The following is a 22693-nucleotide window of genomic DNA, read 5'->3' as shown; positions in this document are numbered from 1 at the left end:
GCTCAGAAGCATGTGCCCACTGCTGAGTAACCAAAAACATAAATCAGAGGTCTCCTAGCCAAAATATTGATGGTTTTGTTCAGTATCAGATCAGTTCTCAGATGAAACTCCTTACTCCAGTTGGGTTCATAATACATTGAGTGAGAAGACACCTGTCCCAGTGATCATCACAGAGACTACTCTGTGGACCAAAGCACTACAGAGTGCTGGGGCAAACTGCATAGGTTTGGGTGGAATCTCTATATTACAGGCAATGGGATAAGCTCAGTGATTTGTCTGAATCTGTGGGGAAATGCCTCTGAGAACACATTTAGCTCCATTATTTCTCCCGTGCAGTGGGAAGCTCTGTGAAAAAGGGAAATGATCCTGATTATCTACAATGCCCTTCTTTGTTTCTAAGCTTAGTCTGTGTTGCTCAGTGTTTTTCATTCCTCCTAAGGCTGTGTATCCCCAGGCATGAATAGGATGGGGAAGCACACCAGGGTCAATCTAGTTAGAAATGAAGATGCAATAAAATAGGTTCAGACACTCAGGAATACTACAGGAGGTTCCTACAGACTCCGTTACCTGATAAGACCTGTCCTTGCTGGCGAGATGAAGCCAGCATAAGTATGCTCATGTGCAGTCATCTTGTTTTGCTATGCACACTTGCTGGGGGAGAGTTTAAAGTGCAGAAGCTTGAGATGTCAAAGAAAAGCTGTTGAGAGTTTGGGTCAGGGTTTTATGAGATAGTTAGCTGTGAGCTCAAGTTATCAGAAGAGAAGAAGTTAGCAGAATTCAGTGACTCAGAGGGAGTTTTACTGCAGGCCAAAGCAGCTCATGCTGGCTGATGATTTAACCCCTGCTGGAGTTTGCATAGCTGGGTTTTTATGGGCAGATTTAATGACAACATCCTTCTACACTCAGGGCTAGGGATGATGGTGATTGAATATATGTTTTCCTCCTTCCACACATCCCAGATCATCAGGCTAAAGACTTGTCTTTGGTGAAGCTATTGCACAGTGCAGAGGAGAATGCACAAGACAGAGAGAATGACAAGGAAGAGCTGGCCCATAGCATGGCCCTGCAGAGCTCCTGGCACGGGGAAACCCTCTCACCCAGCTCCAAGGTCACTTCTTTACATTTACAGACATTTCATTTTCCGAAATGGAAATATTATTGGGAAGCAGAGCTTTGAGAATGGAATCTCTTTACTGGGCAGTGGAACCTCTAATCACCCTGAAAGCCCTGGCTGACAGCTTCTAGGAACACAGGCAAAATCCCTAATGTGCCTGAGGAAAGGAGACAGTCCACATGCTGTCCTGTGTGGGGACAGATGCGGACAGAGCTGAGGATCCGATAAATGATGGAACGTTTCTGAATGCTGCAAACACTAATGTTGGGAGGGGAGATTAAAAGTGGCCGTCAGAACAAAGCCCGTGATGGATAGAGGCAGTAAAGGAGCCTTCTGTTTTCAGACACTCAGAAATCGAAAAAGTAAGCTGGATAATCCTGTGTCTGTGTTAAGAATGGACTGGAGATCCACAAGGGATCCATTTTCATTGGAGCTTTAGCCTAGTTTCCATGGCTATCGTCAATCACAAATGCAATTCTGGAAGTGCAGCTTGATGCTATCTTAATGTCATGCTTGCCAGTGCAGGTAGCAAAGGTCTTCAGTGGCACCTGGACTGATCTGCAGAGAAACTGCACACTTGCTCAACTGTAGCATAAAAAATGTTGTTTTTGTAAGTCAAGCCAAATAAATTTCTCTGTTATTTTACTATTTCTAGGAAACACTACACTGAATTCTATTCCCAGTTACAAGGCTGACATTGAGAGAGGCTAAAGGGCTGTAACCGAGAGGCAAAACCTCGAACGATCAATGCAGAAAGACAAAGCAACAAACAGCCCCTTTCCCTATCTGTTGGTAAGCTGCATAACCAACACTACCATTTACTATATGTCTAATGGACTTAAAGAAGGCTGAAAATTGGTTTAATGCTGTCTTAAGGCACCTGGTTTAATATCATTATGCTTTGCCCGATCCAATAAGTAGTGCAAATCCCAGTATATTGCTGAAATCTGACCTTATGCATCATTAAATTGATTTGGAAGGAAGCCCAGCACTGCATGCATGCACACATTTCCGTGTGGGTACGAGCATTAGGAGATAGCTGCTTCCAAATGGGCTGGCTTGTGCTCCAAGAGGACCCTTGTTGTGGGATTGAAAATCTCTCACAACACAGTGCTGTGCTCTCAGTCAGTCCCCAGAAGAAGCTTCCATTCGTTTAGAAAGCTGAGTTTTAGGATCTTGCCTCCCACTACTGGGTGACCCCCTAGTGTCTTCCAGTGTGCTGCAGCAAGCTGTGGTTTAAATGCTTCCTTTCAGAACGAACACCAGCTGGCTCCCGAGGAATACCTCTGGGAGGTGTGGTACAACAGCACATGAAGTAAGCTGCTGTTTATACTATTTGAAAAATGTTTTTCTGCTTCACCTCTAACAAAGTTGATTGCATTTTCCATTTCACCTCCTTCACAGCTTTTCTCTCTTCCTTAAGTATTCTGTGACAGGGAAATTACCATGGTTTCCCATTTAAGAGGTGGAGGGAATGACTGAGATGATCTAGAAACAAGCCTGTAATAGGCATCCACTGACATGGCAGCAGAGCTGTTGCCACGTCAGCTCAGATGCTGAGCCATGAGCCAAGCAGGAGCCACGGGGACCTGTCTAGCAAAGTCCTTGACTGGAATCAAATAAATAGTCCTGATGAAAATGCAGTGAAAGTATTCCTATTCCCAGGGGGCCACACCACATTCCAGGTACAACTGTTGCTCCTGAAACACCCTAGACCTCTTCCAATGCTCCTGGCTTGCTGCGGGAGGCTGCGTGGGGAGGACACAGGCAGCCCCAAGCAGCACCTTGCCAAATTCATGGGCAGTCGTGTAAAAGGCATGTGGAAAGGTTCAACCATCAGTCACAGAAAGCCACCTCCCAGAAATGCTCTCCTACCTCTCTTACTGAGCAATTTTGCCAGCTCCTTGTTGCAGCAGCCCTGTGCCTCTATGGGTCTTGGGCAAAACAGGGTAAGAAAACCAAGAGTTTTCAGCCAACCATTCGGTGCAGGTAAATAACTTCTGTAATTTGAGGCTGGACTACGATTATCACAACGTAAGACAAAAGAAACAGAGCTACTAATTTCATGGATCTATTGGCTGTTATTTTCAGTAAAAGAGCCAGACTTTGCCTAACTGGGTGCTTGAGATCTGACTGTTTCTGTCCATCTCAAGGACTTCATCTCATGAAAAGAACTCCCCGTGTTACAGCATAAGCTTGTCCTGCGTAAAAGAAATGCTGACTAGTGTTTTACAAGCTAATTAATTTTATCAGAGAAGCCTAGGTTAGTATCCCCCCACTTTTTATCTGAGAGAAAGAGAGAGAAAGAGAGGAAACGAGAGCAATTGCTGAATAAGAAATCGGTGCAGTACAGTTAGGCTTATTATGCTTGTTAAGGTGCAAGTACAGGGATTTAATTGGGTGTACTGGTAGGCATGCTCAGGCACCTTTGAACCGTGTCATGTACTTAATGACTAAATAGTAAAATTATTAATTAATAATTAATTAATAATTTAATTGAACAATGAATGATTAAAACTGTTTTTGCCATGGCCATCATGCAAGTCAGATTCTCCAGTTTTCCAGTTGCCTTAATTTCTATGGCTGCTTCCTGGTGGGGGGTGGATGTGCCAACCCGTGCTCGTGCTGTGTCCACTGCTGCCAGAACCACATGGACACTGTCATATGCATGTCCCCAGCTGTGGGTGTGTGTGTATTTGGAGCTTAGGAAATCTGGCCAGGAGAGCTTTTAGAGAACAACTCAGCAGACAACATAGGAAGATAATAGAGAGGAGAAGACTAATGACAATGGAGAGACACAGCAAACCATGGCGATTACACTTGGCCTAGCGAACCACTACTGGACCAGCAAAGCCAGTAGACAACAAACAGGTGAGGCAGAAAACAAAGAGCTCCTTCAACTAGTGAAAAAAAAAAACAGAAAAAAACAACCCAAAACCTGTCAAGATTGAGGAAGAATCTGTCTGGGACTCACTGTAGCCAAGAAACTATGAATTCTCTGAAAACCCTTTTACAGTCCTGGTTGTGTTGAGGTACTTCGGTCTAATCAACATGCCTATGACTTTGTGAAGCCTTGGAGAACCTGAAAAATTACATCTCTTCCTTTCCCTCTGTATTTACTACTTCAAAACCTGTAGCTGCAAGAGTTATTGCAAGAGATAATTAACAACAGCTGTTTCACCAGTTGAGACTCCGTTTAGTGTATAGCATGGCATTTATTAGTTGGCTGTAGTCTGCCTGGGTTGGGAAATGAACCTGACATTAGAGATATATAACATCTTTACCAAGATACATTCCTTCCTAGAGCTGATGCCACTGTGCTGTCCTTTAAAAGTTACAGGCAGCCCCAAGAATCATAAGCATCCCCTTCCCAAAAGCAGGGAAGGGGAAGGTCTCTTACCATGTCCAATATTTTAGCCATCTTTTTCTAATGGAACAAACTTTGGGAATTAGCAAAACACCTACACATCTTCGCACTCTCTCCCATCTCAGCCTGAGATAAACAATCAAGAAAGATTTCTGCCCCCAGGGACAGCTTCTGGACATCAGACTGGAGATAACGAGATCAAATTCATCTCTGGTGAAATTCCACTGGCTTCTGCCACATGAGACCAGAGATTAATTTGGCCCACAGATACATTAAGAAAGGATACAAAGCACAAACGGTATTTTATAAAAAAGAGAAAGGGGAGAGGGAAATTGAAGGGAGACACTGGATCCTAGCCCAGCAGGATTCAGCCCAGCCCGCTCCACCCTCACATCACCAGGCACAGTGCGTGTTGCCGGTTACCTTTTTGCTTACTGACTTTCTTTACTGTCATTGCCGCTTGCCGCTTTTGATTTTCAGAAATTTCAAAGCCTGAAAAAGGGAACACGGCAAATACAATTCAGAAGTTGCTTACAAAGCCTCTCTTTCTTTTGGGGAGGGGGGGATTTTCTGCACTGTTTGGCAAACACAGAGCTCCCTAGGTGGCAAAGCATCACCCAGCAGGCTGTGTGTACGGTAAGGTGTTTCAATAAAAGGCAAATCTGCCTTGAAAGGACAGGCCTGCTTATAATCTCCCTTGTGCAGGGTCTGTATGGAAAGTAAGATTAGATCCATTATTATTATTATTATAAACAGGATTGTAAATATGCCCAGTACTTTACATCTGAGCAACACAAACTGAGCCTGAACTGACGCTCGTTGCAGTCAGTTTCTGGGCTGATGCTGAGGGAAGGGCATGGCTGATCGATCACCAACTCGGCCCCTCCCTACCCTGCACAGGACGTGCACAGCCAGGGCAGAAAGGAGGCAGCCAGGAGACTCTGAGTCAGGAGACCCGAGAGTTCTGTTTCACACATACCCCTGGAGGTCCAGGCTTGAAGTATGGGCAGAATTTGCTCACTGAGGGCCAAAATACCACTAACTGAACTGGAAAGAGATCTACTTCATGGCAACAAGAGCAGTCTAGGACATCTGAACAAGGTTTAACTGTAATGCTACAATTAAAAAAAAATGTGGGCTTCTCCAACAACTGGGGCTAAGTGAAGCATTACCAACAACCTCCTTTCAGATCCATTTCATATTCCTCACCTATCTTTTCATCTTCTTTTACCATCTTCCTTTCTTCTCTGAAAGCTCGGAGCCATCGCAACTTCTCCTCCAGTTTCTTGGCAAAGAATAAGTGCATTTCCTCAGTCTCCTTGTTATGAAGTTTGAAGGCATTCTTCATGCTGACATTGAAGTCATCATCTCTCCCATCTTCTATATCTACCACTTCATATTTATCCATGTCTATGCGACCTTTGTAATACAGAATATCTCTTCGTATCAGGTCCTGCGGAGACAAAAGGAGAGATGGGCTGATCGTAAGGTACTTACAGAGCCTGAGCTCAGCAGGGAGGGCTGAGGAAAAGAAAGAAGCAATGGTGAAACAGTCAGTGTCTTCCAACCTCGTCTGCTGCGAATATATTTGTTGCTGACTGAATGAATAGGGGAAACGTAGAAAAAAATAGAACAAAATACAAATCCTCATGCTGCGAAATTTTGCTTACAGGAATGAAAAACCACCTTTGAGCAGACAGAGCCCTTCCATCATCTCCCATGGGTTTAGTGCCTTCTTACTGAGCATAAGGTATTACTCCTGCTCCACATGACAGGAGCCTGATGGGATTCCTGTGCTGCAAAAAAAGGCTGTATGGAGAGAGAAAACATGTGAAATCAGCTTGTGCCCACTTGGCACTGCAGATCTGGGTCTCCTTTTTCCAGACCTGTTCTCAGTATCAGGGGAGATGGATCTGTGCTGCTTCTCCCTGGCACCCGTTTCCCATTCTTACACAATTCATTGGTGAGAAAATTCCCTCGGTTTTCCGTTCAAAGAACCCTTAAACTCTACCTTATTATAACCTGGGCCAGCTTAAATTTTTGCTTTTCCCCTTCTTGATATTTATAATAATCTTTATGACCAAATCTCCTCATCTTCACTTGCTTTCTACACTGATCATTCCCACCCCCTTGTTTTTCAGCAACAGCTCACTTCTCTCCATCAGGAAGGGAGAAGACAGAAATACCGTCTGCCACTGCACCGGCACGGCTGTGTGGTCACAGCAGCAGGGAAGCAGTAGATGCAAGCAGACATAGCACTAAAAGCAATGTTTTGAGAGTACTGTGCCAACTGCTCCATCCCTGATGTGAAATTGTGATGATTAACCACAGTGAAAGACAGACACCTGCCTGTTTTCCCCCCTTCCCTCTTTGTACTTCTTTTGGTCCTGCCCATCAGATTTGGTGCTGCCTTTTGTGGAACTATTCCTGATTTACACTGGTGTTACAGGAGCATTGGCCTCTTTCATGGAACAGATAACAAAAAATGACTATCAGAAAGCAGAGTATTAACTACATAAAGTCATGACCAGATAGAGTGTTTAAATTTACAAGACATACATATATCTAAAAACACAAATTCAGAAACATACCATCAAGATTGTCTTCCTCTACCCACTGTAAGTACCCAGTATTTAGGTATATTAAGTTAATGTATTTAAATATTTTTTGGTTTTTGCAAGTGCCTCAAGATAAATGTTATGTCAAAGGGTTCATTTGAGAGGAAGAAAATCGATATACAGCACTTATTTACTCAAGTAAGCTTTAGGAGTGAGGATTTTTTTTATGAAGGTAAGCAGTAGGTGTTGTTTTAAACGAATCATTCATCTCAAAAAATAAGTTGTATGTCAGTTTTTCAACAAACATATTCATGGATGTGCCAGACAGGGTTGGCTACCATAAGACAGGGCACTGCCCAGGAGATTGGAGTTTTTTAAAATCTGGTCCCCTCCTCTGGAATGCTCTATAGGGGAAAAAAATACCTGTTAACTAACATACTGCACAAATGCCTTTTTCCTGGATGAAAGCTTTGAGCAATGATGCTGTCCTAAACATAAGGATATTTCAGGCTGAACACGCAAACTGTAGAACTTTTCTACATTGCCCTGATTTGGCAAATTGCTTCTTTCTTCTTCCTCAGCCCCCACCTAAATGCTGAGAAAAGGCTGTGAAGCATCACTAAATTTGTTCAATTAAATCGATGCTGTGCACTGGTTTACATTTTATCCTTGGACTAATTCTTAGAAATAGCATTCATCTTCACATACTCAAAGAACTCGATAACAAACCTCACTGGAAAAAAACAGATGTGCTTTAAATTAGTGCTACCCACAAATATTTTTCTTCATAGAGAAGCAGCCGACCCACTGCTGTAGAAAACTTCCAGAAGAAAGCAGGCTGTCCTTGTGAGGCAGGTGAAGTAGGATCAAACATACTTTCTGTGCAATATTCATGACTAAGTAGAGATTTTCTCATAAAAATATTATGAAAATAAATAATCACAAGCCTCCTTTTCGCCTGCTGCTGAAAAGGCCGCTCTGTGCATTACCTTTTTGCAGGCACATACGTACTGAACGTGGTGGGTTTTTTCCCTCTCATTTTTTGCTTGGCAAACACGATGAGCTCCCTTTAATAGCTAAGTGAGCGCTCTAGCAGCATTATGCAGATGCTACGCGGCTCCGTGCCTTCCCCTCCCCAGGCTGCAGCCGAACAGTCGCTGCTGCGGTGCTCTGGGGCTGCAGGTGCTGCTGAGCTTTGGGTGCGAAGGTAACGGTGTTGCCTAGGAGTTATTGGAGGAGCAATAAGGAGATAATGGAATCGCACAAGTGCTTTCAGAAGATTATTGTTGGGGAAAATGCAATAGCAGGAAAGAACAAGCTCAGCTATCAAGAGCGTCTGAGGAAAACAGACAAAGAAGGAACACTGCATCTTTGTCCTTGAGCATTAAATAAGCGCACTGGGAATCAGGAAAAGACAACAAGCACAGAGCTCCTGCCTGCCGCTTTTACTTTCATTTCAAGAAGAAGCTTTTTGATAACAAGAAGAAATGAATCATCTTCCATCGGCCTCCCCAGAGCTCAGCCTGGCACCAATCTGCTGCTGGAGAAACGGCTTCGGGGGAGGCCCTGAGGAGAGGATGCACAGAGAGGACGAAGCCATGCAGAAGTCCAGGAGGGAGCTCAGAGCCAGCCCTGAGAGGCAATCACCATTCTGTGCCGATGGAGCACTGCTCGCCTGCTTCCATAAAGGAAGCACCATTCCCCACCCACTGGCTACAGACTCCAGCACCTGTACCCCATAGCACTGTGTGCATATGGCTCGTTACACTTGGCATTGGGAAAGCTCAGTCCATAGAGCAGATTGATACCTGTACCTGGGTACCATCATCTGGGATGATTAGCTGTCTGCTGCTACTTCTCTTTTCTTCCACTCTCTGTGCCTATACTCAATAAACCAATATCATTTACTAATTGACTAAATTTTAACATCCATAGTATCAGAACAATAATAATTACTTGAGCCACAGATATTCTATCACATATGTTCTTACAGATCTTAAAGAAAAAACAGGTATTACTTAACTCCTTGCCAAGCACTGGCATCTTCAAATGCACTTGGATGAAAATGCAATTGGTTCCAACAAAATTTAGGAGTTCATCTGAGCTACGTAACTGGCAAACAAGGTCAAAGCCCTGTTTTAAGGAACTTCCTCTGCATGTGGACAAGAAAATCAAAATTTGGGACAAAAATGGGATATGAGAGCAGCACTGCTTTGTGTGGTTCGTGGCAGAAGCAGACAGGAGGGCCATGGCAGGATAGAGAAATGAGCCCTGCTGCTCTGCACACTGTGTCTGCCTTTCCCTTCTTCAAGCACATAAGCTGAACCAAACAAGTACACACAAGATAAAGGAAAACAGATGTGTGGTGGAAGATGAAAACAGATTGCTTAAATGGGCTGGTAAGTACTACATGTCAGAGGGACAAAGCAAATAGGTGCACACAGATGGAGATTTATCAGCGATGGAGGTAGCTGCACTGGTGAAAGGAGCTCAGGCTTAGGAGATGGCAGAAACTGCAGCTGGAACAGTGCTACTTCTGATCGCCCCGTGGATACCATACGAGACGTCAAGAGGAAATTACTGAACTACAGACATTGGTTTTGTTTACATGCTGTTATATCAGTGTAGTATTATCTTGCATCCTGGCTATAGCTGAGCCAGCATGAAGACCAGTTGCTTTACACTGCCCAATTTTTAATGTCACACTGAAAAAAGACCCAAAGAGTTAAATAAGTGCAAGAAAATGTAAAAAGACAAAGGGAAAAAAAAATAAGATCTTGATCATTGGGAAAAGCCGAAGAAATAGAGCTGTTAGTCCAGAAAGAACATAAATGAAAAGGAATGTGCTATCACTGTTCCAAAAACATGAAAAATTCTTTGAAGAGATCAATTATTCTCCATCTTGATTGTGGCTTGACTTAATTTACTATAAAGGGGAATAGGATTAGATACATGAAAAAAGATCTTTCCAGCTGTAAGAGTAGCTAAGCACTAAAACAGACAAAATAGAGAAGTCTTGAGACAGCATTCCTTGGAGATTTTCAAAAATAGGGTTAGATAAACATCTGTCAGAGAAGATCTGAGTGCTCTTAATCCTACAAGGGAAGAGCTAATCTCCTGGGGTCCTTACAGCTCTGCGTTTTGATGTGTCTAAGAGAAAGGCAACAGATGGAGAAGAAAAGGGATGAGAGCAGGTAGGATCGTTATGGACTTGAGGGGCAGCGTGAGGGAAGCCCCAAGGCACCGACCGGGACAGCGAACACAAGGAGCAGTGACATAAACCTGCAGTCTCTGCAGACTGCATCCAGACTGCATTGTGTGGCTCTTAAGAAAATTGATGCATTTAGGTCATTTGCACTTATTTGTCTAAATATGATCTTTTTTTACCCTACAGCTCCTGTACATTCTTTTTCTTTTCGCTAGCTGAGGTTAATTAAACTCTTCTGAATTAAATGCTCTGCAGTCTGTTCACATAATACGTACTAAGAATCTACAAGGAAAAGATGAAGCAAAAAAATACGTATTTGATGGGAGCACAAAACAAAGTTGTGACATGTTACATAAACCTTCCACCGCTCTGCTCTCTGTGTTTGTGTTCTCAGAGCTTTGCAGTGCTCCAGGGGAGGACCTGCTTGGGCCCCGTCCTCCTGCTCCCACCTGGACTGGAGCCTACCCTGCTTGCTGTTCTTTCTCCAAGGGGGGGAGGCAACTTTCTCTAGCTGGGCATGAAGGAAAAAAATCTGACTAGCGCCTGACATCAGGAAATCAAGGCTGGTCTTCAACAGGAAAATCGGAAGCTATAATGTAGCTTCCACAAAGAATTACACACTTACCCCCAAGTTATTACACCAGATACAGCCATGTGGATAAAGAATTGCACCTGTAAATCTGACTGTTCGATAACTCTTACTGCAGTGCTGCTTTCTCCTGCTCGCTAGCTCTAATCCATCACGTTTTCCTGCTGCGAGGACCCGCAGCCACGCGGGCAGGCGCTGCCTCTGCGCGCAGGAGTTGTGCAGTGCCCTGCAGGAGCCCCCTGCTGCTGCAGAGCAAAGAGAATATTAATCACAAGGAGGGCAATCTGCCTGCAAAATGGCTTCAGAATTAGAAGCTACTTAAGAGATTAAGCAGGAAGAAATTTCCTTCTCCATCACGGGGCTCAGCTGAGCACTGTTCGCATCAGATGCCTGCATTCCCTTGCTCAGGGCTGTTGTCTCTGGCAGAAAAGGGCACGCTGTATCTTTCACACACATGGAGGGCAAGGTCTGGGGTGAGTTCTGCCTGGAAAGAACTAAGAAAGGGATCGGGAGTAAGTGAGCTTCTTTCTGGTGCAAAGATCCTGTGCTGCCTCCCCTAACAGTCCCAGCATGGGGCTTGAGACTAGGTAAGGTCTAATGGGAGCTGACACACAGAGGAGTTGTGCTTTTGGGATATACTGCAGTAGGCAGACTCTTGGCAACTCCAATGCTTCCTGCAACAAAGGACAGCACAGACTGACTTGTAGGTGCTGGGGAACAGGATGGATCCCCAGCTGCTCCCCAGGCAGCCTCTGGAGAGGACCTGGCCCAGTATGTGTCCGGGCAATGGGTTGCTGCACCTCAGCATGTAGCCACTTTTGTGCCTTCCAGAAACTCCTCTATATGGGCATACAGGAAATACACAGAGATAGATGGATAATGGTGGGTGGCACGCCAGGAGGGACTGCAAGGTCCTAAGACGCATTATGATTTGAGGGTGGCCCATTTTTTCAAGTTTACTCTATGCTAGGTCACACTCTACTTCTCATGCGTAAAACAAATCATCTGCAGAGCAAGAGCCATTTCCAGCCATGAGTCATTAGACCCCTTTATGAACTGACAACATAAAAGATGCCAACCCCAGAATAATCTGCTACAAGTTTCTCATTCCATTTGCAGGTCGTTGTTCCCTGATTACAAACCCCTGCATGTTCTGATGGCACTCTGGGTGCCTGGGGCTCACTGCAGATTTTCTCCCTAGCCCTCTAATGGCATAATGCTATCTTCGTATTTTAAAGGGCAACTGGGAGCTGCAAATAAGTAATCTTTGAAAGACACACACTGGAAATCCTTGATGGCATTTCTTTACCAACCCAAAGCCCTTGATGGCATTTCCGTACCAGTCCAAAGCCCCTGATGGCCATTATGTACCAGCCCAAAGCTTGATAAGAAAGAACAGCAGCACTTGCGCCTGCTCCCAGGGCTGGAATGTTGTGCGCACTGTGCTGTGTACATGTAGGAGAGGGCACAGCCAGGGCTTACTCCAAATAGCCAGCAGTGGAATCCAACAAGGATGAGGCAGCGAGGCAGCAGTGTGCTTTGTGTTAACAAGCAGCAATCACAAAGACTGTCCTTGCCCAGAAGCCGATGGGATCTTCAGGCATCACAGGGGAACAGGAATGCAGGGATGAGGCTGAAGGAAGAGGCCCTGCTGAGCATGAAACTTTGCAGCTTGGTGAAGTGCTGGGTTGAAAAAGTCGATAAATAGTGAAGAGTTGATACTGAAATTGACAACAGACTAAAACGGGGTCCATTATAATGACAGCCAGACACCAGTCTGGAAAAGGCTGAGCTGTGTTTTCGACTTGGCTGTGGGTCTGAGCCTCCTGTGCAGTGGGTTGTCATTGGCCTGGGCAGGGGGTGCAGAGCAGAACAGGGATCTGCATCTGCAGAGGGAGGGAGCAGGGTTTTTCCATTTCCTCCTGAAATTCGCCCTGGTTTTCCTGCCTGCCTGCTCCCCATCTCCGTTCTGCCCAGCCTGCCGTGAGCAATGAGCGCATGGCATGCTGCCACTTCGCCATGTCTTTGGGTATCTTTAGTCATAAGGGCTTTCAACGTTCTTTGGCTTTTTAAAAAAAGACTCAGTGCCTACATTTTTAAAATCTAATTTACCTTAAAGCGACCCTTTGAAGAAAGCAGCACGGCCCGCTTGTCAGGAACACTAAGGACACAGCTTTCAGTTACATTCATTCCTTTAACCCAGCCCCACTGCGGGCTGTTTTTTAGGCTGGGACAGTCACGCACCATTCTCACCGCACTGCACAGTCTGCTGCAGAACTGGGCCTCTGCTCTGCCCAAAACTCAATGAGCCCTTTTTAAGATTTTTGCCCTAAACATTCTTGATATCAGAAAATAAATCCAAGTCCTGCTGAGCGGTTGGATGCCAGCAGCTGTGAACACTGCTCTCGTCCCATCAGGCACCGTGCTTTGGGCTGAACCAGCAGGGGCTCAGAAGGACAGAGGGTGATGTTACAGCCCTGTATGCTGCCTAGAATGGGACAAGTTATAGTTGCCCCAGGGGCTGCCATGTGAAGATGGGAGCCCGCAACCTCTTGAGTCTGGGTTTATGTAACTCTTTCTGCACAAAGACAGCTGTGCTGGGGAGGTCGGCAGATTCCTGCCAAATTATTCAGCAATGTCTGTCTCCTGAGTTTGGTTACAGATGCTTGATCCATCCTTGCCAGCTCCATGAAGCTGCAGTGTGGGTTCTGAGTGGGGGAGGACTGGAGCCGAAAGCATTTATGTGGAGATGCTATTTTTGCTCAGTGTATTTAGTGGAACATCAGTGGCATTTTCATGCCTTGCTCCAGCTCAAGCCCAGTCATGCTGGATGCGAAGCAGTGAGGCGAGTGCCTTTCCAAGGCACCCATAGCAGGAAGGGATGGGGAGCCCTTCTGCAGACACATCTTGTCTGCTTTGTTCCCAGGGCTGTGGAGCCGTGCTGCTGACAGGACACCACAGCAGCAGGGTTGCATTATCAGCTGTTGAGCCAGATGTACACCTACCGCAATTCCAAGAACAATAAATGGGGCACAGAGAATGCTGTACAGCATCTTGCATTTCTATATAGTTACATGAGTAGGCTAAACCCATTCCCTATTGAGAATGGAAATCACAGACTGTGAAAGAGCCTCTAAATTCAGCCCTTTCTGGATTTCACCATTACATTGGCAACAACAGCCTGGAGCCTTCCTCTGCCCCTGGCGGAGGTGTCTGCTCCTGGCTGACCTGCTGCTCTCTGCCCATCCCCTGCATCCCAGCGGCCCCCCAAGCCTGCATGGCAGTGCCAGAGCAGCAGCACTGGCCTTCGCAATGTCATTACCTCAGACTGCAGAACGCCTGTGAGTGCAACACGCTGCCACGTTCCTCCCCACTGCTCAGCACAGGGCAACACAGCTGACCCTGCCGCAGGCAGACCCGGGCCCAATGTGTGTCATTCTGTGGGATCTGTATTGCTGGGATGGACAGAGCAAGGGTGGGAGGTGCTGCAAAACTCGAACTGTGCCTTGTGAGTGAAAAGCCACTTGAAGTCACAAGAGTCATCCCCACGCTGCGCTGTGTTTGCAAACAAGGTTTTCAGATAGCCCCGTGAGCACTAATGGGCTGCAATAAAAGCCAGGCCCTAGTGATGGTGTGAAGATTACCTCTGTGTCTTAGCAGAAGTGATACAGAACTAGGCCTCCTTCCACTAACAGAGCTCAGAAATGTCTCTTTTATCTTCCTATTTGGGAAGTTGAACTGCAATGGAGTTTGACAGGATTATTTTATTTACCACATTTCCTACAGCAGAGCTATTTCTGGCTGGCTATTGCTGCTGCTATTAAGCCGCTCTCATTTTGCTTCCCATCCAACCTGCTTTGCTGCGGGAGCTCAAGGGAAGACAGCAATAGCAATAACCCACAAGCTGGAGTTTACATTGCATCTTGATTGCAAGAGACACATAAAATGTGCAAGTGAAAGCTCAATGTGTTTCATGCAGTCACTGATCTTTTAGTGCTGCCAGAAAACACACAACATGGAGCCCCATCATAGGGGACAGAAAGCATCGTTTGGTGCAGGAGCGCTGTGAACCCTTCCCACTTCCCACTGTCCTTCCAGCCTAATACCACAGCACTCAGAAGCCTGGGGGATATCCAAACTGTCACCCCAAACAGAAAAAAGCAGATGCTCATCTAGTACCTAGAGCATAGCAAGATATGATTATAATTGATAGTATGTGGCCCAGGCCTGGATGACTGAAATCTCACTTTCTAGGAATGATTTCCTGGTGATATTGGGAACTGACCACTACTGTTTCTGATGGTGCAATTTGAGCCAGATAAATTAATCTGTGAAGCTCAGAAACCAATTTTATTTGTGAACGTTGCCCCACACAAGTTGCTTTGCAAGATGGTTGCCATATCTGGGAGCTGGCTGTCACCAGCATTTCCACCTGCTACTGCTGCTCTAACTCATGCAGTCTTTGCAAGGCAGACTTAAATATACTTACAATTGCAGAAGCCCTGGGACAAATCTCAGAGATGGGGATATGAGGAAGGAGGAGCCTGCCTGGGAGCAGTTCCCAGCCCTTCTCACCCCTACTACATGGTAACAACAGGTAGTGAGGGGAATCCCAACTTGCAGAGAGCTGTGGGTGCCCACAGATCAGAAAGTCCAGACAGATGCTGAAACTTTGTTTGAAATGTTTGGGACAGATTGCTGAGCACACTGAGTGCCAATCAGTGAGCTCCTGTCTGTCGGATGGCTGCTGGTGGTACTGCTGATCCTCTGCAGGTGCATCAAACAGGGCAGGGATTGCCAGGAGCTTGGGAAGAACCACCCTGAGAGTTAGCCTCCCTCCTAGGAACATCCCAGCCAGATGCTCAAAACAATGCCACTACTTCACATTTTCAGCCAACAGAAAGGGGGGGGATTGCAAAGCCTCCAGAAAGCAAGTCATGTTCAAAGCAGAGGGGAGTTTATATGGAAGTATGTTAACTGCTGCTGAAAGTGGATAGCTGGATACTGGAGATCCTGCCATAGCCAACAGCGGATTGCTCAGGCACAGGCTACACCAGATTGGAGCAGCAGAAACATGGCAATTCTTGGTAGCGTAGGACAGTCCTGCTGAAAGCCTCCCAGGCCATCTGCCGGCATGGCTGGTGGAACAATCCCAATCCAGCACGAGCAGTGGAAACAAGGATGGCTTTTGAGATTGTGCCTTGTCCTTAGGAAACACACACAGCAGCCAAAATGAAAGCAGAGCTCCCTAGCACTGACACCGACAGTGCCACTAACCCCTTGGCCTAGAGAGTAAGTGCACGCCAGGCAGTTTCTGCCACACAGAAACAATCTTATCACCTGCCAATATGCAGGAGATTTTCTGAGGAGGGAGATTCCTTGGGATTCTCCACAAAGTTTTGATCAGACCCGGTGATGACACAAACCTCAGCAAACACAAGTCAGGTTGGCTGTGAATTTTCTCACCACTCATACCTGGAAGACCAGGAGCACCAAAAGCATCAGCTGCTTTTGGAAGCCTGCAAGGACTCCATTGCCCTGCATACAAGGCAGAGGAGCTAGCAGCTCTGGGCTGGTCCAGACTCTGAGATCTTCCAGAAACCTGCAACTTGAGTTTTTTGCTGTGCCCTTCTGAACTCAAGCAACTTCAATTCCCTGAGGGCTTGTGCAAGTGGAACACAAAAGCACATCACGAGCTACGTACTGCTCTCACACACTTTTGCTGTGCCTGGTGCCAGGCTGCGCTGCAGATGGCCCAGAACTGTGGGGCTCTGCCCACTCCAGATGAAGCACCAGCACCACACAGCCCCCGGGCTGCCTGCACCTTGCTGTAAGTGCTGCTTCACTAATGAGGCCCCAGGATCTCACCCGTGGGCACTGGCACGGAGGGCATACTGCCAGATGGCTGTGATCCATAACAGCAGAGCTCAACACAGGGTCAGGACGACATGGACTATAAATCAATCCCATTTACTTTATGTAGAATATGTGGCCCCCAAATGTGAGCTAACACTCCCCCGAATTCTGTCCTTCAGCAGTGCTTCTTAACAACGTTCAGGGAAAGCTCCATCAGGATGGGGAAGTCCAGCTGTCAGCCCCTCTCCTCTCCTACCACATCACTCTGGAAAACAGAACCTGCGGCTTGGTGTTGGAAGAGCAAATACAGGACGACACAGCACAGCCTGGAGTGGTCCTTGTGACCCTAAGGTCAGGCTCGCGGATAAGTTTTCAGCCTCTGCCCTTCTGCCTGAACTTGCCGTGAAGCTGAGAACCCCCAGATCTGCCTCTGCTGGCTCCAACCTACAGGCTGCTTTCCTGCAGAGGCATCACTTGTATGATGCTGCCACATGCACAACACAAAGCAACTCTGGCATGCGTAAGGGAAGAGGACAGTGACACAGGGATGCTGTTTGCCTACTGATCCCATCCCTGAGCTCCCCCAGCCTGCTGAGAAATGTGGAGCACTCTCTGCTCAGTCTGATGGCTGCAAACATCCCAGATCTGGTGTTCCTGGGAGCAGAGGAAGGCCTGACACCCCTCCAGAGCACAGCTTGGATGCTGCCTTACGAATTCGAAATTCAGGGTCACAGTCAAAGTATAGGAGGTCAAGATTAGAAAATTAAGCCCCGCTGCATATTTGCAGACTCATGTTGACAGTTCTCTGAGTTTGTAATTGTTGCTGTTTTGCTTTTTTTTTTTTTGGTAACAGAGACAGGAGAGATGTACAAGGCACAACAATGGTGGGTGGAGGGAAGTGCACACGTTCCAGAAGGCAGAATCTCAGTCAACCATGACTCAGGAGAAGAAGGTGCCACCCACCGAAGGCACAGGGCAGAGCTGCATGGCAGCGGTGCACTGAGTCAGGAGCCACCCACACCATCCCCGGCTTCCTGCAGCCACAGACACTCCCCAGAGGCTGCGTGCCATGCAGGTCTGTCAGCTCACTGAGCACCCCCTGGGTGCCAGGAACACAGCCCCGGGTGTATCTGCAGCCAGCTCAAGGATTCCCTCTGCACAGTGCTCTGTGGAGCTGCAGCACAAATGGCCACGATGTGGGGGCTGCTAGCAGGGAGAGGCACCCAGAGCTGTCACTTCACTCCAAACAGCTGTGATGGTAACAAGCTGGGATCACCTCGGTGGCACTGTGGCCATTCAGTGGGGATGCTGGTGCCTGATACTCCAAAATACGGCTCATCTGTTGCTATCAGTGCTACAACACATTAGTTCTTCACTTCCTTTCTCTCACCTTCATGGTGGGTTTCATGGCAGAGATGTCCTCTATAACCAGCACAGCAGCTACATGAAGATGAAGTTTGAAATGCATTTCTCTGAGTGACACATGTACACCCCATTACACACCAAGCAGCTGCCTGACAGTTCTTCAACAGGCAGCAAGCATCATTTTAATGCAGTAATTGAGCTGCCTGCCCAAGTGCCAGGCTTCATAGTTCGTACAGAAATTATAGGGCTATCTAATCCCAGATCATATGCTGCAGCCAAAACCCAAAAGTAGAAGTGAGGCAATAAGCCAAAACGAGGGGCATATGAGAAAAAGGCATGAAATGAACAAGGGGAGGCTGAATTTGCTACTAGCATAAAAATCCCTCCGTCATGTTATACTCACCACCCTGTAATTCAGTAGCACGTAGCACTACCAATACCCTCTTCTGCACAGACGGCAAACGGCCACCTTGTCCTAAAAACCACTTTGGATTGGAAAACCATTCCCAACATGTCCTTAGCAGCACTGCTCACTGCCTGGACGTCCTTACCTTCTTGCAGAGAACCATCTGGTGATCAAAGAGGAAGAAAACACGCTGCTGGTTCCGTCCGTAGGGCTGGTAAATCCAGGACATCTCTCCCGTGTAGATCAGCTCTGAGCTGCGGTCCAAGATATCGTCTCCCTGGAGGGCACAGAGAATGAGGCCATGTGAACCACTGCTCCCAGCAGGGCATGCTTCTCTTTGTAGGATGCGGAGAAACAATAATTAAATAAGATTTTGGTCTTTCTGCAGCTCTCAAGGCTGCCATGCCTGACTTCAGGCCAGGAACTGGAGGTGGGGGATCATCCTGGAGGACAGGAAATCAAGTGTGGACACTCAACGCATGGTCACTGTGGCTCAGAGTGCAGTGAGCAAAGCAGCAGCAGAATGGGGGCTCCAGGCAGCCCCATCTCCATGCTGCATCCCCAGACCCAGCTCTCACCGCAGTGCCCATCCTATGGGCACCCCCAGCTAAAACCCCAAACTGAGGTCCATCAGCTGGACTCCAACCTCCCCTGGGCTCCACAGCCAGCTCATGAGGATCTCTCTTTGGAAAAGCATCCCAACACACTTGAGATGTCCCTTTGAGTCCCTTCAAGATGCCAGGCCAGCTCCTTGCATCATCTGCCCCAGAGTTACCAACACTACCCCCCATGCTACCACCTCCATCCCCACGCTTTAAGGTGATGATCACCCCCTCCTACAGCATTCTCGTTAAGAGTTCCCCGGCTCCAAAACACCGTGAGGCCGGCCAGCTGCCAGCATTCCCTCACCCTGTCTCAGCCTGTGGCTAACACTTGTTTTCCTCTCCCATTTTTTTTTTAAGGATTCATGAGCAGATGGTCTTGAAAACACAGCGCATTCTCACCCACTCTCTGAGAGAACAAATGCAGTCACCCTCCACTAATTAGGATGAGCTGGACTTTTTAAAAAGTTAATTAAAATCTATTTATTAAAAATGGGTGAATTCACCACCACCTGCCCCGTGGGCATCTCAGCGCCTCGCTCCAAACGCCACAGAAGGGAGCAGGATGACTTCAGCGCAAAGGTAAGGAGTGTGATGGGGGAGAAAGTGGGAGAGGATCATTCCTTTATTTTTGTTTGGCTCTGAAACCGGTGCAGTTCTGGCTCTGATACCAAACTAGAGCCAATTCTATAACAAGAGCATCCCAAAATCTCAGCAAACAGCTTGTAAGGGCTCTGGGGGCATGCAGGCACAAGCACTTTTCTGATCCCACTTACAATGCGGGTGCCAGAGCAACCAGCAACCCTCCTCATCCCTCACATTTCAGTGAGGATTTCAGGCTGCAGGTAAATGTGTAATTAACCTCCCAGCATTGATTGGAAGCAACTGTCTGAGTCCCTGGGCCCTGTGACAACAGCAGCTTCATTAAGACACTGAGGCATCATGCAGCAGCAGGGACTTTCGGGTGGCCCCAGTGAGGTGCTCATCCCCCTCTCCATCTTGCTCTGTAGCTGGCTGGCTGAGGGCCCCATCGGGGCAGCCTGCCCAGCACATGGGGTCCCTTAGGGTGACCCCAGCTGTGGGACCTCCTGGGTAGGCAGCAAGACCCAGGGATGTGCCAGTTCTTCCTCTGAAGGAAACGCACGGGCTTCAGAAAGTGTGGGCTTCTCTGGCTAAACGGGAGCTTATCTGAAAAAGATTCACAAAGCCCACGGATGGGAGCTTTTCTGAGAGGGGGCAAGCCTAGGAGAGGCTGTCTGCTAAAAATAGAAGAGCAGCTTTGTCTTTTACTCCTGTGGTAGCATCTCAAGCCTGAGGACACACAGAGGGCTCTGTAAACACTTCTACTTGATTAGCTAGATCCAAACTGTGTAGTCCCTGCAAGCAATATTAAACAAAAAAGATCAGATCCGAAATGATAGGATTTGTATTGCATTTTCTATGCTGTGAAAATAATTTTCACATACAGTCTATAGGCTGGAAGCAAATGATTTCCAGTGCTGGGTTAGCACATTTGGAAATATCATAGTTCAGACAGTTTGGGACCAGCCCTACAGCCCTGAGCAGCAGCCCCAGTCAGTAATAAAAAGCCTCAGGCCAGCCTGGTTGGAACTGAGCATCCAGCTGCAAACAGAGAGCACGAAAGGAAGAGGGGTCCTCTTCTGCATGCAGTCATCAGCACTCCTGCATGCGCGGGGAGCAGATGTGGGCTGGATGCATGCCCCGTGCTCTCTTGAGCGCTGCAGAGTGATGCCTATGTCCTGGGGCTCATCCTGCCTCCGAGCAGAGGTCAGTGCTTCTGCTGCTATGGGAAGGCAGCAATCCCCAGCTCCCCAGCTGTGCTACAGAGACCATTCTGCGACAGGTAACCACTGTGCTATAAGCAATCACCCTGCAACAAGGAGCTAGGAGGAACCAAAGGGTTTTACCGATGTCACATAAGCAGTGCTGCTGGATGAATGCTCTTCACTGTTACTGCTGGGCACTAAATCCCCTCTCCTAGTTAACATTCAGCGAGCAGGACTCTCTTCTGCCTGACACTGCTGTTCTTTAATTAGAGATTGACAGGCTGATTAGCACTCTGGGCTACAGAAAGATCAGAAAAAAGGAAAGCGAGAGAAATGTTGTCTTTTTATCAGGCTCCTTTTTTGATACCTTCTGTTGCTGGGAAAAAAAAATAAAGGAGGAAAAGAAAAAAGCAGAAGGATCTGTTTCAGTCCCTGTTGTGATTTTTCCCTGGGAGGATTTCTCATCAGGCTGTCCTCACTTTGAAAATAGCATGTTGGTTGCATGCATCTTTTTTTTTCTGTGTCATTCTTGGATTCAATAACATAATGTTAGGCCGAAGCCAACTATTATGTATTACATAATTAAGGGCACTGAGTCTTGATTTAAAGGACCAGTAAATAATGAGAATGGGAAGAGATTTAAAAGGACAGTTTTCATTATATTTCGCAATTACGTATCCTTTACCCTTCATGTAAATTTAATACTCATGCAATCTGCCAAAGTGGCAACCCACGGGAATCTTGGGTAGCAATATCTAGAAATCTGCATAAACCAAAGTAATCTGCTTAAATAGCAGGCTCAAGCTAATCGAGGCTAGGAGCGAGGCTCTGCCCTGCACCAAACATCCCACTGCTGCCCTGGGACAGCTGATCCCTCCCAGGGATGGCAGCCATGGGACCAGCAGCCCGGCCACAGCTCCCTGCTCCAAGCACAGCTGGGCTGATGGGAGCAGCACCGCAGTCTGCCAGAGCCACATCTGCTTCCCATCAGCACGGCAGCTGTGGCGGGCACTCAGTGAGCAAGGGTGCACTCAGGGCTGCAGCGGGCACTGCAGACACAGCCCAAGCAAATGGCAAGGTTGTAAATCACTGAACGGTTGGGTTGGAAGGGACCTCAAAGCCCATCCAGTCCCAACCCCTGCCATGGGCTGGCTGTCCACACCAGCTCAGGCTGTCAGCCCCCATCCAATGTGGCCTTGGGCACCTCCAAGGCTGGGGCATCCAGCCTTGGACAGCACTGCCACGACTTCGCCACCTCCTGAGTAAAGAATTTCCTCCTCACATCTAACTTGCATCTCCCCTCTTAGTTTTAAACCATTCCCCTTTGTCCTGCCATGGTCTGACAATGTAAAACATAGCTATCCACCTTCTCTTTAAGCTCCCTCTGGAGCAGCCCCGAACCGTGCCATCACCCAGCAGCTCTGCAATGTGTGGAGGATTGGCACGGGCTGAAGGAGGGCAGAGGCTGACAGTGTGCTCTCTGTAGGCTGTGGGGTCCCAAGCAGAGCAGGCAGAGGAAGGCAGGGTCATGCCACTCCTGCCACCTCCGTCCTGCTTCCTAGGCACCTGTATAAGCAGCACTGCCCAAACTGGGGCTGCAAGGACGTAGAAAAAATGATGGGCTTTGAGGAACTCGTCTCTTTGGAGTGCCATTGTATACACATTGCTGGCTAACCTTTGAGAGCTGTAGCCCAGGACAGGCTCTGTCTGACACATTTCACATTAACCCAGAGCAGACCTGGCACGCTGCTCTGAGCCCACTGCAGCTAACTGCATGCCAGCACTGCCTGCTGCCTTCACACATCCCTGCTCTGACCTGAGGGCACTGAACCACCGGTGAG

At 47.4% G+C, this 22693-nt stretch overlaps 1 protein-coding gene across 3 annotated transcripts in view; it reads right to left on the bottom strand.

The window, feature by feature from the left end:
- ARHGEF9 (Cdc42 guanine nucleotide exchange factor 9) overlaps positions 1 to 22693 on the bottom strand; it is a 121773-nt gene that overhangs the window by 8748 nt on the left and 90332 nt on the right. For all 3 annotated transcript variants that reach the window (XM_019618249.1, XM_010715344.3, XM_010715346.3), the window contains exons 9-11: positions 18609 to 18740; positions 5691 to 5934; positions 4905 to 4973 (exon numbers count right to left, since the gene is read on the bottom strand). In XM_019618249.1, coding sequence (XP_019473794.1) covers positions 4905 to 4973; positions 5691 to 5934; positions 18609 to 18740 — 445 coding nt within the window. The remainder of the gene's footprint in view (positions 1 to 4904; positions 4974 to 5690; positions 5935 to 18608; positions 18741 to 22693) is intronic.

This window comes from Meleagris gallopavo, chromosome 9, assembly GCF_000146605.3.
Source record: "Meleagris gallopavo isolate NT-WF06-2002-E0010 breed Aviagen turkey brand Nicholas breeding stock chromosome 9, Turkey_5.1, whole genome shotgun sequence".
In the NCBI taxonomy this organism is placed as follows: Eukaryota; Metazoa; Chordata; class Aves; order Galliformes; family Phasianidae; genus Meleagris; species Meleagris gallopavo.
The sequence above is the reverse complement of the archived record's forward strand: the minus strand, read 5'-3'. Positions and strand labels throughout refer to the sequence as shown.